The sequence below is a fragment of the Drosophila ficusphila genome, unplaced genomic scaffold, assembly GCF_018152265.1.
Source record: "Drosophila ficusphila isolate 14025-0441.05 unplaced genomic scaffold, ASM1815226v1 contig_197, whole genome shotgun sequence".
In the NCBI taxonomy this organism is placed as follows: domain Eukaryota; kingdom Metazoa; phylum Arthropoda; class Insecta; order Diptera; family Drosophilidae; genus Drosophila; species Drosophila ficusphila.
The window spans coordinates 7,295,746-7,314,443 of NW_025064091.1; the positions used below are offsets into that span (position 1 = coordinate 7,295,746).

Consider the following 18,698-nt stretch of genomic DNA (forward strand, 5'->3'; position numbering starts at 1 on the left):
CACACGTGTGTGTGTGTGTGTGTGAGTGTGTTGCTTGCTGTGTGTTTTTTCCTCTATGTGTGCGTGAGTGTGTGCTTGTATTGGCACTTGTATTTACATGATATTTAGAAAACACTCTCCAAAGTTGGGGCTCAACATAAGGCATAAGACAGCAAGGACTCGAACATAAATTAACTTGGCCAGCTTCCTGTCCCTTTCTTCTCTTTTCATTTGTATACCCATCTCTTTCCCTCCTTCCCATGTCTCCGTTCTGCTCCTTTAAGCCCGGGTTTTGTTGTCCTTATTTCATTGCCTCTTTTGGCCGCATTTTCTATGCGCATAGCAATGGGGCATTAATTTAATTTTTTGTTGCAAGCAACTTTTTGCCATTTTCCAACGCTCTACAAAAATTCAGTTTCTCATCTTAATTGAATTCCCTTTCGATGGCAAACTGCATTCGATTAAAGCCAAACACCGAAACCAAGCCAATAACGATTAAGGATTAAATGGCAGCTAAAAAAATATATCTTGGTTTTTCTTTTAACCAGCAGAGCACTTTAAATAAATATTTAGCTCCATAAATGCGCAAACAAGCGATGGAATTTGTATAAAATCCATAGATAAAGTAGAAAAAATATAAAATGTTGAATAAAATGTTTCGGGCGTCTTTTTTCCCTATCATAAAAAAAATTGGATAAAATGTTTCAGGCGTCTGTTTTCCCTATCATAAAACCATAAATTAAGCAAATAAAAATTATATTTCTGCGAAATGAATGGACAGCATATATTAATTTTTTTTATTATTGCTTGCTTGAATATTAAGTGCTATTACCTATTTAATATGCACATATATTCTGAAAACGTGATCATTATTTTATCATTGCACATGCACAGCATACAAATAATATTTGGACTAATTAAATTCAAATGAATTCATTAAAACTGTCAAAAAATACATTTAAACAAAAATAATGGTAGAACACATTTTAAATCGATTTTGAGTTGGCATTAATAATGCATTGCGGTATTCTATTCTTGCGCCACAGGGCCTTAAATTGAATTTGCACAAAATCAGAAATGGCTATAAACCACTTTTACCACTTTAGAAATTGACCCCATCAACTTGTTGTTTTCTGTTTATCCATAAACATGCGCATACCATACATATTTATGCATAAGTTGTGCGATCGCAGTCAATCCACATCTGCATAACAATATTTGCATGGCCAGCGAGCATTACCATCGAGTCCCACTGGAAAATGGCAAAATGGGGAAAGCGGGAAACAATGCCGCCCTTCCGGCCAACTACTAGTTATGTACCTATGTACATGTGTTGATTTGCTGCCCAGCTTGGCCATATTAACCAATGGTTGTGGGCCAAAAACGCGTCTGTGGTCGTGCGGTTATTAAACATGTTTGCCACAAGCAACCGCAGCATTGTGAGTGCCTCGAAAAACAATAATCCAACTGCTGATGTTGATTTTTACTCCTCGTTGTTGTTGTTGTTGTTGCTGCGTGCGCCTGCATGCTGATTTCCGTTTCCTGTTTACGAGCTAACACATACACACACACATGCACACAGATAAACACGCAAACACACATAGAGAGTCAAGGCAGAGCGTGTAAATATTCAGGGGCATTTACACAATATGAAAACGCAATTTTTACGGCATACATTTTTAATAAACCCCTATCCCAGCTGCAGGCATTTTAAGGCGTCTTTCATTCCACATTCCATTTATCCGATTCGAAATACAGCCAGCCACAAATTAATAGCAGTATTGGCAGGCCAATAAATAGCAAATCAAAGTTGGTTCTTCAAAATAATATATATATATAATGTAAATAAAATTTAAGTTCAATACATAGGCTGGTATTAATGATCTCCCAAATTGAATTTTATGCATGACAACTACAAATTTGAGCACAACTGTACCTATTGGCATTCATATATGCATAGGTGGCTGCGGCTGTGTGCGTGTTGCCATCGATAAATATAAATATGCTCTCGAGAGTTGGTCAACGGAATCTTTATATCTCTCACTTCAGCGCTCGTCTGGTTTGTGTTTTCCCCTCGGTTTTTGTGTTTTACATAAGGACCCAGGAGCACCTGCCACCGAAAGCCGAAAAGGGGTGTTTATTTCTGCTTTGGACTCCTTAAGCAAAGTATGGTTGTACAAAATAAAAAAATATGTTTTTCATTACACAAGCATATTTTAAAACTAAAATGTTGAATTTGTAATGAATGTCAATGCTCTCTCTTTTCAAGTCTTGACAGCATTTTTTAATATCTTTTACTGTGTAAAAATACTGGCGAATTGCTAGTCCTTATCTGTTTAAGCTCTTAAGCCGTGCTGCATTCTCTTTCAAGATAAAAGATTTTTCCGTGGATCACCCTGTCTGCCAGCTGGTGCTTATAGCCAACAGCCTTGGCTGTTACATCTGTTATTTGTTGCCATTTCGCTTGTCGGTGGTGATTATTGTAAATCAACTTTGAGGCAAACCAACTTCAAGTGGATGTAACACTTGTTGTAGCTCCTATTTCCTGTCGAACAACCGATGTTGTTTCTGGCGATTTCCCCGTGTTGTTGTCACATCTGTAATCGCATTGGATATCGCATTAATTTTGCAACATTTCCACGCCAATGCGACACAGCAAAAAAAAAAAAAAAAAAAAAAAAAGGAAAAGAGAGAGGAAAAAAACGTGTTGAAAGGAAAATAAATGTTAATCGAGTTCTTGGGACTGACAGTCGATTGAGGTGAGCCCGAATTGGATTGGTTTATGTGCTCAGGACGCCTTTACATCATGCCCCACTGGCTTGGCTCCTTGTTAAATCCCGCCCCACATATCCCCAGTTATATCTTCCTCTGTCAGCGGATTGTCCTTGCGGTTGCTGTGCGGTTTTAGAGTCGTCCTGCATGTGACATATGCGGTGAATCGGAAGATACTCAAGTCAGCAGGCGCTGCGTAAGCAGTTTTGGCCACACAAACCACCGCTTACCCGCTTTCAATTTTGCACTCTGGCGACAGGGACATTTATTTCAGTCTGTACAGCATTAATTTCTCTGTGGTCAAAACTTACTGCGGTCATATTCAAAAAAGGGAGATAGCCCCAACGACGGTTAAAAGCTGGCGCGTGGATTGTGGGGCTTAAAGTCCACGCTATTCGAAAAGTTTCGGGTGCTGGAAGAAAAGGATTAACAGAGCTTTGGCGCTGAAAGGCTTAAATAGCTTTGAAGAAGAGCCAAAAAAAATGTCTTGCATAACTTTTAAAACTTTTACGAGCTTTCAAGTTTTTGAGTCCTGCAAACATAGCTTTTTGGAGTCTAACGTTTGGTTTTGGGGGCTTTTACGACTTTTTTGATGTCCAAACTTTAAAGAGTTTTTATTAAAACAAAAATAAACTTGTCTCGGCTTAACTTGTGCAAATTTCTGCATCCAACACAGCAGAACTTCTATTTATAATCGTACACATCCTGTGTTATTTAAGTTTATAAAATATACATAAATAATAAAAGGAAAAAACATACACAACATTTATTTCTGTTATATATTTTTGAAATTTCCAAACAAACAAACAGACAAAAAAAGTAAAGGCATTGGCTTACAGTTATTTTTAAAAGCTGCCTACTTTTACTGTTAAAGCTTAGCCAGGACACTAAAAGCTTTTTCAAGCGATCAGCTGATTTTGGGGGCAATATCTTTTGGCGCCCAAATTTGCCATGAGTATGTTTGAGTATTCGTGTGCATTGATAAAACGTAAACAATAACAACAAAGGCAAACGCCCGGCCTCGTTTACGCACACCAAGAAACACGAACTCCTTCAACTTGCAAACACACACACACACAGACGCACTGGGGACACACACACGCAGACGCAGCAGAGAAATGGCGGACGGAATTTACCGTTTGTTTCGCTCCGCCATTGAGTTTTTGGCATTCAGTTTCATTTTCACTTTCAGTCGTCGTTTGACTTCCGCACGGAAGCGTTCGCTCGCTCGCGCTCGTCTCTCTTCTCGACTCTCTCCCTCTGTCGCGTTATTATTGTTATTTTTATTTTTGCTGGCCGTCATTTCGCACAGTGTAGTTCACGAAAATGTAATCAACTCAAAGAACACCACCCCGAACAAAAACAGAGAATAAATTGTGACAAGAAAGCGTCCATTAAAGGTGCGAAAAGCGGGGAAAATTGCTCAAAAACAGTAAAAATAGAAGGAAAAAATCAGATGTGGTTGTTGTTCTTGCTCCTGCTGCTGCTCTGTGTGTGTGTTTGTGTGTGTGTGGTGTTGCATGTGTGTGTTACGCCATTTAACCCCCCACTTCGAATTATCCTGCTCTGTTTTACTTACTCAATGAAAGCAAAACAATCGACACAGAAAACGAGAAGAATGAACGAAAGAAAACAAATGAATAACCATTAGCAAATACACTGGAAAATTATATTATTTGTTATTTTTTAAAGTTCATTAAAGTAGTATTTCAAAGACAATGTTTGAATGAAATAAGATGCACATTCATTGTACCCTTGCAGAGGGTATTATTTTGTAGTGAAATGCAGTTATGATGGTAACCAATTTAGTCTGTAATTTGTTGCTGTGTAGATAAGCATGTGTGCGTGCCAGCCACATAAATCTATGAGGACATTTTTAATTTCCTGCTGAACGGCGAGCAGAATGCAAACAAACAGCTGACACACTGGGCTAAGTGTGTCAATGTCCGTGTTCATATCGCCAGACTGCAGCAGCTGTTTGTAATGCATCCCCGGATACCCTGTATACTATATACGAGTATGGTATAAACCCCATACCCTATATATAGTACGTATGCCCGCCCCCATTTAAGCGGACCATCTTGGCCCCACAGAAGACAAAAAGTTTGCCCAACCTAAAGCCGAGAGCTGTATATTTTGCTGCCTTTGCCGTCATTTTTTTTCTTTTTTTTTTTTTTTTTTTTTTTGCTTCCATCTTGGCCCGCTGGCAGCTCTCCTTTGGCCATGTTTTCTGTTTGCACACAGCTTCAGAACCTGTCCGTAGAATGTAGAATGTGTGCTTGGCATTGATATATGCCAGTGCTTTGCTTGCTGCAGAGCACCAGAGCACCAGAGATTGCCCACTGATACGACTGACAGATGGGCTTAGGGATAATACGGGGTTCGAGCTATTATCTCAATTTTACAATGCACTCTTGCACGAGAAAAACATCCTTAACATGTCCTGCATATTGCTAAACGGATCAATGTGTCTTTTAGCTCGAAGACAACTTGACTAAGTCTTGTTAAAAAAAAAACCACAAGAGGAGCAATCGAAGTTTAGATGGGAAAATACGGATAGAAATTTTACGAAGCTAGTTTAAATAATTCAGAACTATTTGAGTAGTTCTCGTGGCAAGTATTTAACCTTTGGCAGTTGGCCGACCTGCACAAATTTTCGCTGAAGAATACTTGCCAAAAATTATATTTTCTTAGTTTACAAGCAGAAACTTTCTCGGCTTGTTCAGTATACACTCCCCAGTTCGCTTGGCCAAATAGTTTCCTGTTTTCCGCACACCAGGCCAACAAAAAAAGTAAGCTGGCGAAAATTCAACAAGATTGTTCAAGGCCAAAAGGGAAGGGCTTAAATTGAGAGCCACAGAAACCAAATTGATTGCCCGAAAAAGGCGAGGAAATTGTCGAGCGGGGGGTGGAGGGATGGTTGGAAAAAGGCGAAGAAGAGAACAACCTATGTAAGCAACTGACCAGCCACATCAATCATACGCAGCGTTGTACGCTGGCCCAAACATTTGCATAGGCGGCTTCCTGCCCACTTGACCGCCTTTCCAACGCCGAATTCTAACGAAGAATATGCAAATTGCAAGTGTGGCCCAAGTTTTTCCCTCGAAAGAAAGTTTCCCAACGCCCCCCTCAAGTGCAAACAGCTGGCGCTGTTAAAGTTTTCCCAGTTTTATGCTAATACTTTCAGCAAAGATTTCCGAGCTCCTCACATGTGCGATCCCTGTTCCCTGTTCCCCATTCCCCCATTGGTAATTCAATTCTTTTTTGGCATTCGGCGACTAAGTCGTTTATCTGGCACCAAACACTGCCGGCAAATTGAATCAACAGCTTAAAGTTACGGGATAGCACATCATAATAATCATGACGTCGGTCGCATAATGCGGACGCGTTCAGGTTAAGTCGCTTGACATCGCCGCGATTATGCAAATTTCCGGGGGAAGTGCGGTGCGGGGGGGCAGAGAGGGGAAGAGGGCGCAAGAATTTATTGCCCAAAAGCCGCTAAGGTTTTTTTGGGGGCCTGATGATTGCATAAACAGCTCATTAAAAGGCACACACAAATGGGTATGCGCACAAAGAACGGCGTTAGACAGGAAAAATCCGGGGAAAAGGAGCGTGAAAATCTTTACGACGCACATCTCTAATTTAGATAATGCCCGGCGTACAACACGGCGTATGTGTGTCCAAGGCGCAAAAGTCAGGCTACGAAAATCCGGCAGAAAAATCACTGAAAAAATATATATGGCAAAGGTGTCAAGAGAGAGACACCACAAAATGTGTAAAAATGTTTTTGAATCTAAATCTAAGAGTTGTAGTTGCCTAAATGGTTTTCCAAGAAGTTTCCCTATTTATTTACAATTATTTGTTATAAGGTTTGAAGACTTAAGCCTCTAGAGTTATGATTTCTGCAAGTGTACACCTAATGCATGCTATAATGGGCATTCTTATTTGATTAATGAGCCGTTTGACTTGGCAGCAGCAAAAGCAACACAACAGCAGTTGAAGAAGCTGTGAATCCACTCAGATTCATGGCCAAATGGCGAGGGTTTTCAGGTCCCAAGAACTGGCAACTGGCAACTGGCAACAGTTTGTCCGGTTCTCAGGGGCCAAGCAACTTTCCGCCTTTCCGCCCGTCAAACTAATAAGCCATCTCATCGCCATTCCATTCCATCTCATCGCATCATCGCATCATCTCATCATCTCCTCTCGGTTCTTGACGGGTCCCTAATCCGTGTGATAATAATCGGCGGCAGCCTCATCATGGTCGAGATACAAAAGCCGCACTCGGCCCTAAAGAGGCCATCGCTGAAAAGGGAAACGGTCGTTGTTAACAACAGTGCGCCGACCATCAAAAAGGTGACTCTGGTGCCCAAAGACGAGGTAAGAAAAAATAATAAACAAACAAGGAGAGAGTGTTTTAATAATCGCCTAATAGGAATCCATTTACATGGCGGCCAATTTGCATATTTCTGGGGTGGCAAGAGAGCATATTTCTGGCCAAATTATAAGATTAATTGTTGAATATTTATTGCTTAATTACCCAAAGAATATGTGCTTAAAGTTGAATCGACAAGAAGACAAGCAATTTGAATTACTCATTACGACTTTAACAAAAAATGATAATGGTTATTGGCAATAAGAATTTATTTTACGGAAATAATGTTGTGGGCTTATTGGGAAATAATACCTCTAGTTACTTTGACATTATCAACACCTTGGCTGCAATTTATATTTAATTGTATTCTAGATCGTTGTATCTCAAAGTCAAAAGCAATTTCCTGTCAACATCTCAGCCATATTTTTTGGCTTCATTCGACACCAAAGTCTTTCACGGTCGTGGAATATTTTAGCCAAGTTAATTAAGTATGCAAATGCCTTTGTCTATGTCTTTGTATTCGAGAGCGATGGAAAATGGCAGAGCCTAGATACGAATGAAAAGGGATTAAGTGGCTTCCTTTTTCTGGGCTCATTTAATTGCTTTCAAACGCGTCGCAGATCTAGAGTCTAGAGTCCTTGGTCCTTGATCCCTTTTCCTTGTGGCACAATTCATAAATAAAACAAGAAAAACCGTAACAAAAACAACAGCAACAAAAGCAGCCGCCTTCAGATTTCACAGTTTATAAATTTCGGAATTATACACTCAAGTTGAAGGGCGGGTAATTGAGTGGGGAGAAGGCGAGTGAGTGAGTGAGTGAGTGGGCCAGACTCTCGACTCGATTGGCATTTCATTATTTCGGGCCTGGCCATAAATAAAACACAAACTCGATTTGCCATATCGATTGCCAATCGAGAGAGTCCTGCGGCAATGCCATCAAAAGCAGCCGCCTCCTTGTTTTTTTTTTCGTTTTTTTTTGTTCCACCGGTTTTTCGCCCCTTCACATTTTCCGGCAAATCTTCGGCCATAAATAAGTGGTCCGTAACGTCGCTTTCCTGCCCTTTATTACCTTATTATTTTTTGAGTCGGAAGTAGCGGACATAAATTAATAAAATAAAATACAAATAAACTTTATAGCGCCGGGCAAATACCATAATTGAGCAACTTCCCTCGGCTGTTCTCCCTCGAATTTAATTTGTTCCACTGATTCACTTTTTCCCGCCTTCCCTTCAGTTGGAAAACTCGTTTTAAGCCGACTAACTTTTCGGTTGGCGACAAATGGGGGAAAAAGTTCTGCCGAAGCTGATAACGGTTGTGTTCAGTGGGTTAAGGGTTAAGGGTTAGGGGGCTTCGGCGGGTTAAGGCGGCTGCTTCCCCTTGATTCGCTTTTAATTATCATCATTTGTGAAATGTGACTGGCTTGTGAAAATTTGAATATAATTTGTTAAGGGTTAAGAGGCATTTAAGGTCTGATTTTAGTGTAAAGATACATTTGCAAGGACTTTAATTCCTTTTATAGTTTATGCAATATATGGTTCTTTTAATGAATACATTAGGAGCAATTTCGGTGGCGATAAATCTGCAGATTCAACCATTTAACTTATCTTCAATCCCATCTTCGACATGTGTTTTTCTTCGGCGACCCAAGGAATTTTCCAAGTTTTCCCTGTCCGTCCGTGAAGTTTTACTGCAATTTGTGGCCACGATAAGAAATGGCCAAAGTGAAAGGCAGCGCAAACTTGGATCAATAAATAAAAGTAGACAATAAATTTTGCATGCCGGGCCAAAGTGGCGATAAGGATAAGGTCTAAGCTCCCGGATGCCGGATGGGTGGAGTTTGCACCCTTTCATTAATATTTGTCAGCCACGCGTGAGGGAAAGTGGGCCACGAATGGCTGGCCATGGTCAGCTTGTAAGTGAGCCAAACGACCCAAAGTCCATCATAATGACATAAGTTTTCCACCCACGAGTGTGTGTGTGTGTGTGCTATGGGTGTGTGTTGTGTGTGTGGGCTGTAAAAACTTTGTGTACCTTTCTCCTATCACTCCTTATTTGTGTCTCCTCTTTCTATAACTTTCCAAATGCACAGGAAAAAGCAAGTGATAACTATAACTGATTAGATAGTTATTATATGGAAATGTTGCAATGAATTTGAAGTACGATTTTTAATACTACGAAAAAAAATATTATTTCTGCTCTAATATTTGAAGAGATTATTTCCATGAAACTGAAATAAATATGTTATTTACTAGAAGCTAAAGTATTTTTGATTTGTGTATCATTCCAACATTCCTCGTTCTTGCCTTCAATGTTGCAAATGATTTTTTCCGCCGGTCCTCACGGGACCCATTTTGGAATGCTTCCCTGTCTTTTTCGCCCTCCCCCTTTTCCCCTTTCCCCTTTCCGCTTTCTCCGCCCCTGAAAACTCACTTTCTATATCCACTGGTTTGCGTAATATTTGCGCCTATTCTTCCTCTTCTTCAGCCCGGAGCTATAACTTTTTTCTGTGCAATTTCTAATTAAAAGCCGACAGTTAGTTGAGCGCTGACAGCCGAAAAGTATGGATCAACGCCTTTCCAAGGACTTTCAGGATTCGCTGCTGTTGCCTGTCCGCCTTAAAAGTCGATTAATATTAAGATTGAGTGCGAGCGTTTGGGTTTCCAAGGAGCCAAGGCGTTTGGCAGGAAATAATGCATTTTGAAGTAAGGCTGGAGATAAGTATTTCGAACTTTGTGACCCCAAAACAAGTAGTACCAAATAACCGTTTGAAAATAAGTTGAATTAGTACGAAAATAGGAGAAAACTACCTAAAAAACAATTTAATTAAGAGGTAATTATTATGTAGATATCAGAAAAACTTCCCACAAATTAAAGAACGTGAAAGATATTAAATAGGGAAGCTTTTAAAGGCACTCCCTAACTTTCCAACCACCAAGTTTAGTGTCCTTTGTTCGGTGGAAGGGTTTATAATTTGGCCCTTGGACAAGTGGCTGCGAATCTTATCGCTGGCCAACAGCCGTTGTTGAGAGGCAAAAGCAATCCGAGTGACGGCACATATTCGTCATTGTTGTTCGGACAGCCGGCGGGAAATCCAATTAAGCACTTGACAACGAACGCACAACGAACCCGAACCCGAACCGAGAATTAAAGGCCCCCAAATGCAGCATAATCAAATTCGTGCTCTTTCGCCGCCTTTCTGTGGATTCGGTGGAGAATGTTGATGGCGGAATATAAAATGCAGCTGCGAAAACTGCCACAAAGTCTCACACACACATGAGTTTTTGAGGAAGGACACGAGCACATTTTATGCAACACTAAAATCTCCCTTGATAGTTGCACTGAAATATTTTTAAAACCCTATTTGGCCGCTCGTCAAATATTTATTTCACATATATGGCTACATTACGAGTTGTCACATCATACAGAATTTATTTTTATGGATGTAAAAAAGATACTTGAAAAAAGATAATTTAGCAGGAAGCGCCATTATTATTTACATTATAATCAAAGTTGTGCACACATTAACTAAATGTTTATAATTCCATTTCTACTTTGTGCTAATTATGCATATTTTAAACACTCTTTAAATTGGCAAAAGGATATTTTTTCATTGCTAGTTCTGTTGGCGATCGAATAGCCTTTGGGCAGGGTAATTATTTGGCAGAGGAAAACAAAATGGTTAGAGCAGAATGTCGGACTTGCGGGAAGGCGAGTGAGTGCAAGAGAGTTATCCAACTGCAGAGAAGGCCAGCCGCAGACCAAGGCGGAAAATGCAATCATGGCCAGCCAGGATACGGAAAACAGGATGCGGAATACGGAAAACGGAATACGGACACGGATACGTGGAAAACAAACCTTTGTGGTCCGACCGCAAAAGCAAACACACCGCACAAACACACACCCACACACACAAACACACACGAAAACGTGGAGGTAAAATCAACAATAACAAAGTATCCTCCTCAAGCAAATGCACTTGTCAGTGGCATCTTCTCTGGAGTGGCATAAAAGATGCCCATAAAAGATGCATCCTAACCCAAACAACCCACCAACCAGTCCAACCCAGTCCAACCAGTCCAACCCAGTCCACAAAGACATATCCAACCCGCTCGATTCGAACATGGCTTTGTCAGCTGTCGGCTTTGGTTGCAGTTTAATGGAGCAAAAAAAAAAAAGAAAACAAAAAAAAAACAAGCGAACAAACCCCATTGAAAACAGCAAAAAGGTTTTATTTTTTTAACCCGCACAAAGGAAAAAACAGTGTTTTCAAATTGGTAACCCGATAGTTAAAGGCTATTTAAAGTGGCTTTAAGTTGAAATTGTTTGGGAAAAGGAATGCATTTTGGTTGAGGTTTCCCCCACATAATCTAGAAATTATTCGGTATATGTAGGAACTCTTCTATTGAAATATTTTCAAATTCAAAAGCTAATTACGTTGCATAATAGTTTACGGTAGTTATTTTTCTGCGTGCAATTCCCGAGCGGCCATCGAACAATCGAAAAAGAACTCGAGATGTAATCACAGAAAATTACGGGGAACTGCGCGAAACCGCAGCCTGAATCCGTGTACAGGGATCCGGAATCCGGAATACGCAATACGGAATACCGAGTGCAGAGTGCAGAGTACAAAATACGAAATGCGAATTGCAAATGCAAATGCAGCACTCGAATCGATAATACGGCGGATGAGGCGGTAACATCCCCGCACTTTGCCCCGCCGAATGGACATTTAATGAGCTGTGAACAACGCATCCACAAAGCGCCTGCATTTGGCGTCCTGCCCAAGGACCAACAACAACAGCACTAATGTGACGACAACACGGCCCAAGAACAAGAACAAGAACAGGAAGAGGAAGAGGAACCCAGAACCAGAACAACTGGTGCAACAACAAGCTGGCCTGGCCAACAACTCCAGTCATTTGCACATAAATTATGCGTTCTCTTAGCAAACGTATACGTATACGCCCCGTGTGCCAGGGCTTTTGGGCTTGTTAGCGAGGCTGAAAATAGCCGAATAGACAGAACTTTGTGATTACCAATGTCACATTTTAATTTTCTTCTTCTGAAAAATGTAATACTTCATCGTATTTCAAAAGTAATCTTGTATAAAATTAATTTCTACCTGAAGTAAAAGTTAGATGGTTTTTGAATTAGTAAAAATAAACTGTAGGAATGTAACAGACTAGAAAAACTCTTCACATCGACATATACATTTATATATATATATTTATTATTTTATATTTATTTAAAAATAAATTATTATAAGTACCCTCCTCGTCGAGTTGAATTTCACAGGTCCCTCCGCTTTCGGTCCACTCCCATTTCTTTTTTGGCAGCGACAATTGTCACACCTTTTTATGGCCCGGCTCGCATTAATGGCTAATGAAGGAACATCAGCAGCCGACCACATGGCAGTGGGCAATAAGCGAACGAGGCGGCAGGACAAAGGACAGTTGGCAGCCATCAAAGGCCAGACAATTTGCCATTGTCTCTGCTTCCTTCTCGTGGCCACAAATTGATGGTCTGAAAATGTTGGCCCGGTTCCTAGCGACGACTTTCCTCTCCCTGAATGCCCAGAATTTCCTTTTTTCCCATTTTCTCCAATTAATTTGCCCGTTTTTTGCCATGTTTATAACTCTCCGTTCTCAGGAGAAACTTTTCCACATGTAATTTGAACTTTAGCTCTTGGCAGCTCTTGTTAATTTTGAATTGGCTTGATGTTTTCGCCACAAAGCTGAGCAAAATGTTTGAAGGGAAAAATGTGAGTTATGTCCAGATTTGCTGTCGGTTGCAATGGAATTAAATATAATATATATAATGGGGTTTTGCATTTAACAGATGAGTATTGCATTGTTAAGTGGGTCATGGGAAAAGCAATAAATGTCATTATAAACCGGTCATAAAGTTCAGTATGTATGTTCAAGCTGAGTGATTTAATGACCGCGACAATAAAAACGTTAAAACTCGAAACTTTTTGATGGCTCGTCAACAGAGAAAAGAAACAAAGTGGATTTAACAAGACGAGGAAATAAAATATTTGTATGCCACTATTAAAACGGCAACGATTTCTGGTTTTGAGGCGAAAGTTTTTCCTTGGCAAACGAAACGAATTTGTTGTTCTGCAGTCCGGGCAACTAATTTCAATTAGCACTTCTTTCGCCCTCACACGTCAACTGGGGAAAGCCCCTTTGCTGCTTTTCCGCTTTCATTTACACTTTCCCATTTCCGCAGGCAAGTGCATATCAATTTTTAATTCAATTTCAGCACAAGCATTGCCATTGATTGCGAGTGTAAACCACTTTGGGGACTACGGCCGGAATCGAATTTGCAAAATGCGAGAGGGAAGGGGAAAGGACAAGGGAAACTGGAGGCAAACTGGAGCACAAGCCGAAACCAGAGCCAAAACCAAAACCATATCCAAATGCACAGCTCACAGTCCTTCGATAAGGAATCCGAGTCCTGGCTAAGTGGGAATTGAGTGGAGGCCGGGGATTATGTGGCTGAACAACTGGGTGGCACTTAGTCTCCCAAAGAAAAAATGCATTTGAATAGTTTGTCACACTTGCCAGATCACTCTGCCCTTGCAGAATTCAAAACAAAGTGTTTTAAATATTAAATAAATTTATATATATATACTTGAGAATCCAATAATTTATGATAAATTTCTGTTACCTGAAAGCAAATAACTTGAACCTGGCTTCCCTTGAAAAACCCTTTAACTACTCCCTCTATGACGATTATTTCGGTAATTCTCGTTGCTAAGCCATTAGTTTAATTAAAATGAAGGGAGTCCGAAAAGAAGGCGCAGCCTAATGCAATTAACCAATTAAAGGGGAAATGGTCAAATGTGAAATATGAAATGAGAAGTGGACAACCAAAAGGCAAAAAGTCGATTATTTGTGAGGTTGTATTTATTTGATAATGTTTATGGCTTTGAAATACATTCTACTGCAAATAAATAACACAATTATTTGTGGCTAACTTTGAATATATTTAAAAGACTTCTCACATGCTATTGCTTTGTTGAACTGAGCTTAAAGTTTAATTACTTACTTTTTTCTATATTTTTACAGGAACTGGTGGCCATTTCTCCAGAGCGCCGCAACTGGCGAGGCATCTTCATCGCCCTCCTGGTGATCGCCGCCGTCTTCAGCTTGATCATATTCTCGATCTTCCTGCTGTCGCCGGAGGATGAGGGCCTTAGGATCCGGGGTCGCCGAATGCTGCCCAGCGACATCCTCGGCAGGAGTCTCCAGTGGAAGCCCTTCAATGGCACTTGGAGCAATGGTGGGTGCCGAATGGTGGTCCGCCTCCTCCATCCCACATCCCAATCATCCTAATCGAAATCCTTTTCCCGCAGGTCGTGAACTCATTTATCGCGATCCCACGGGCGGCCTTTCCATACTCAATATGGCCGATCTCACCACACGCATTCTTATGACCAATTCAACATTCGTAAGTTTTCATTTTGCAGCTGGAAATCGTATTTATTTAGTTAATGAATTTATGTAAACTCACTCGATAGCGCCAGCTAAATGCGGAATCGTTTCTTGTGGCCCCTGACCAGAAATACGTGCTCCTGCAGTCGGACACCAATGGCGAGGGCTCCAGGTGGGTTTATCCTTAAAGTGGTTATCATTTTTAACTCCCTGGTTCGATTACCAAACAATTGCTCTTTAATTTATTTGTATAATTATAATAATTAGTTTACTTACTTCTGTTTAAAAGATTTTTTCATTTCTGTGTACGGACTTATTTACATTTTTTTAAAACTATTTGAACAATTTCTTTGGTTGATTTTTTAATGGTTTTATTAAATAAAATTTTTTATGGTTATTTTTATATAATTGTTATATACACATTTTTTTACACTATTAAATATTTTTCTATTTTCTTGGACAGCCATCACGTCTACATTTAATATTTTGGTTATTTTTATATAATTGTTATAATCTTAAATGTTTTCTTCGACAGATATCACGTGTATGTCTTCTAAATTTAATTTTTTGGTTATTTGTAAGTAGTTGTTATATACGCATTAGTTTTAATTAATTTTTTGGTTATTTCTATATATATAATTGTTGTATACGCATTTGTTTTACTATTAAATGTTTCTTGGACAGACATCACGTGTACGAGGTGCAGACGGCCAACACATTTCCGCTGGGACCAACGGAGAACATTGCGGAGGCGCCACGCCTCCAGCACGTTGTGTGGGCCCCCGTGAATCCGCCTCCACCGCTGGCAGCCCCACCACCCAGTGGTGCTAGTGGTTCTACTGGCTCTGCGAGTGGTTCGTTGAGTGGTTCCTCCACCACGATGGCTCCGCTGCCCAGTGGCAGCATCATCCTGAACAGCTTGGCGGGGGCGGCCAACGGGGGCGTGGCGAATGCGGCGGCAGGAGCGGCGGGATCCCCCTCCAGTTCCACCGCCGCCACGAACTCAAATGGAAAGGCCGGTGGCTACACGCTCAACCAGGCCATCGCCTTCGTGCACCACAACGACATCTACTACAAGCCGAAGGTGCAGGGCGAACTCGTCTGCCGGATAACGCAGACTGGATCCCCATTGGAATCCGCGGAGGGCGAACAGGGAACGGGGGGCGTGGTCTTCAACGGAGTGCCCGACTGGATGTACGAGAACGTGCCGGAGCTGGAGAGCAGGAAGAGCAGCATGGAGTTCTCCCCGGACGGACTCTACTTGGCCTTCCTCAGCTACAACGACAGCGAGGTCAACGAGTACAAGTGAGTGGAGCTACAGTATTACTAATCTATAATATTATTCAAAGAGAAGGTCATATGAAAACACCTGATATTATGACAAGACCACCAATAATTAGTCACTTTTGGTGAGAGCTTAAAATCAAATTAAACTGTAGGCTTCTATTATCATAATTACATTTTTAGAAACTCTTTTTAAAAATTTAAAGATGCCAAATGGAAGTCTAAATACATAATTAATTAATTAATTAATTAATACCCAATAATGCCCAATAATGCCTTAATTAATACCCATGCCTTAATTAATGCCTTAATTAATACCCAATAATACCCAATAATGCCTTAAAGCACTCACAATATAATATATTATTTATAATCTAAAAAACTATAAATCCAATTGGGTATTATAGCGATAAAAGGGTAATCCTTAAAAGTATCAGATGGAAAAACTCTTTTAATTTCTGTACACTAAATAATCCTATCAATGGCAAAATAATATGTTGTTAATTGAAACTATAGATCCAATTGGGTATTATAGCGTTATAAAGGTAATCCCTAAAAGTATCAAAGGGAAAATCCCTTTAAACTTCTGTTGTACCAAAACTAAACTAAAATCAAGCTTATCAATGGCACAATAATATGTTGTTAATGCACAAGTTGTACCCTCTTTAATATCCTCGATGTGTGTGCTTTCAGGTACACCTGGATGGGCGACGACATCAAGTACCCGGCGGTGATGAGCCAGCGCTACCCGAAGACGGGCTCCCGCAACCCGAACGTGACGGTGAACGTGGCGAACCTCGCCGTGGTCAAGTACATATTCCCCACGCAGATCAGGCTGCCCGCGGAGCTGGCCAACGGCAGCTACGTGGGCGGACTCACCTGGGCCTCGCCGAGCGACCTCTCGGTGACGGTGACCAACCGGGAGCAGACCAAGGCCACCACGGTGCTCTGCCGCGCCCCCCACTTCCACTGCCAGGCGGTGCACACGGAGGTGACCATCAACGACGGCTGGGTGCTGCCGGCCGAGCGTCCCGTCTTCTCCGTTCGCAACCAGCTGCAGCGGCAGCAGGCGAAGATCCCTCCCGCTCCGGAGGAGGTGCCCCCGGAGAGCCAGGCGAATGCGACGGAGGGCCAGACCACCCACGAGATCAGCAACGGCGGCTACCTGCTGAAGCGGCTTCCTGTGCGCGATGGCGAGCACGGACACTACCGGCACGTGGTGTTCATCTCCTCGCTGGACCGACGACCCGTCCCCCTGACCATGGGTCGCTTCGAGGTCACCGAGATCGTCGGCTGGGACGAGCCGCACGAGATCGTCTACTTCATGGCCGCGCCGGAGAAGCGACCTGGGGAGCGGCACCTGTACAAGATCAACCTGAGGCTGAACGTCACCGAGTCCAATCGCACGTACATCACCTCCAGTCCGCCCACCTGTCTCACCTGCGACAACACGGAGTCCACGTACCGGCTGCACCGGGCGCGGATCTCCCAGCGCGGCGATCGATGGGAGGACATTGTGGCGCGCCTGGAGCCGGACGACTGCCTGTACGATATACCCAAGAACTGCCTGTTCAACCGGGTGCAGTTCAGCCAGGACTACAGCTACTACGTGCAGGAGTGCCTGGGTCCCGAGGCGCCCAGTGTCTACCTGGTGGAGACGGCCAGCAACGACAAGATCTACGTGCTGAATGCCGGCGACGTCCTGCGCCACCGGCTCTCCCAGCTGGCCGTTCCGCAGTCGCGCACCTTCAGCGTGGAGATCCGGCACGGCTTCCACGCCCAGGTGCGCCTCTTCCTGCCGCCCGGAATGCGCGAGGAGGAGGACGTCGCCTTCCCGCTCGTCCTGCACGTGTGAGTCTATCTCTTGAACAATACCAGCTTTTTTCATTTCGGCAATTCAATTTCATCGAAATGTTTGTTTGAAAAAATAGATTCTTCCATTTGTTCGCACTTTTTTTTATGAAAAACTTGCATAAAATGGCCAAAAATCATATTATCTCAATGGGGAAGGTATTTTCCTTCATGTTTTTAGTCCTATAATAAAGTTGCATACCAGCTTTTCCAAGTTTCGGAAATTGAATTAGGTTTAACATAGATTTTTCCAACCTTTCTAACTTGAAATTTGAAAGTCCTTTTCAAGCAAATCTTTCTTGTTCATAAATAGAAAATAAAGGATTTTAATATAAATTGTAATTTGTATGTTTGTAAGGAGAAGAAAAGTAAATGGTATTTATATTTATGTTATTATTTCCTTGTATAATTCACGAACGAATCAGAGATGCCGCACCGGGTTCGCAATTGGTAACCGAGCGCTTCCACGTCGACTGGAACTGGTACTTGGCCAGCCAGCGCAGCTTTATTGTGGCCCAAATCGATGGGCGTGGCAGTGGCTTCCAGGGCGAATTGCTGCGCACCCAGGTCCATGGCAAACTGGGCACCGTCGAGGTGGAGGACCAACTGGGTGTCCTAACGTAAGCAAATGGTTGAGGCTACAGGTTATCCAATCTTACATTGCATTTTTTGCAGGTACTTGCGGGACAACCTGAAGTTTATCGATCCCCTGAGGATCTGTGCATTTGGCTGGGGCTACGGGGGATATGCCTCCTCCATGATGCTGATCGATGACTCACAGCAGGTGCTCCAGTGCGCGGTGGCCATCAATCCCATTGTCAACTTTGGATTCCACTGTGAGTATTAGTTTGTTTAATAATTGGATTAACCTTTTATGAAATCGTTTTCCTTGATCCGGTAATCATGAATCCCTCATCATTTGTATACCCTTGCAGAAGGCATTCTTATTTATTCACAACTACCACATTTTCTCCGCTTGACAAACTCCAAAACTAACTGAT

The 18,698-nt window shown here is 41.9% G+C and overlaps 1 protein-coding gene across 3 annotated transcripts in view; it reads left to right on the forward strand.

The window, feature by feature from the left end:
• Nucleotides 1-18,698, forward strand: part of LOC108098064 (inactive dipeptidyl peptidase 10) — a 95,988-nt gene that overhangs the window by 73,855 nt on the left and 3,435 nt on the right. For 2 of the 3 annotated variants that reach the window (XM_017200754.2, XM_017200755.2), the window contains 7 exons: nucleotides 14,197-14,410; nucleotides 14,484-14,578; nucleotides 14,649-14,734; nucleotides 15,247-15,867; nucleotides 16,540-17,697; nucleotides 18,123-18,317; nucleotides 18,373-18,533. In XM_017200754.2, coding sequence (XP_017056243.1) covers nucleotides 14,197-14,410; nucleotides 14,484-14,578; nucleotides 14,649-14,734; nucleotides 15,247-15,867; nucleotides 16,540-17,697; nucleotides 18,123-18,317; nucleotides 18,373-18,533 — 2,530 coding nt within the window. Of the gene's footprint in view, nucleotides 1-3,954; nucleotides 4,152-7,001; nucleotides 7,129-14,196; nucleotides 14,411-14,483; nucleotides 14,579-14,648; nucleotides 14,735-15,246; nucleotides 15,868-16,539; nucleotides 17,698-18,122; nucleotides 18,318-18,372; nucleotides 18,534-18,698 lie in introns of those variants that run through there. The other variant, XM_017200753.2, reaches the window with a different exon arrangement.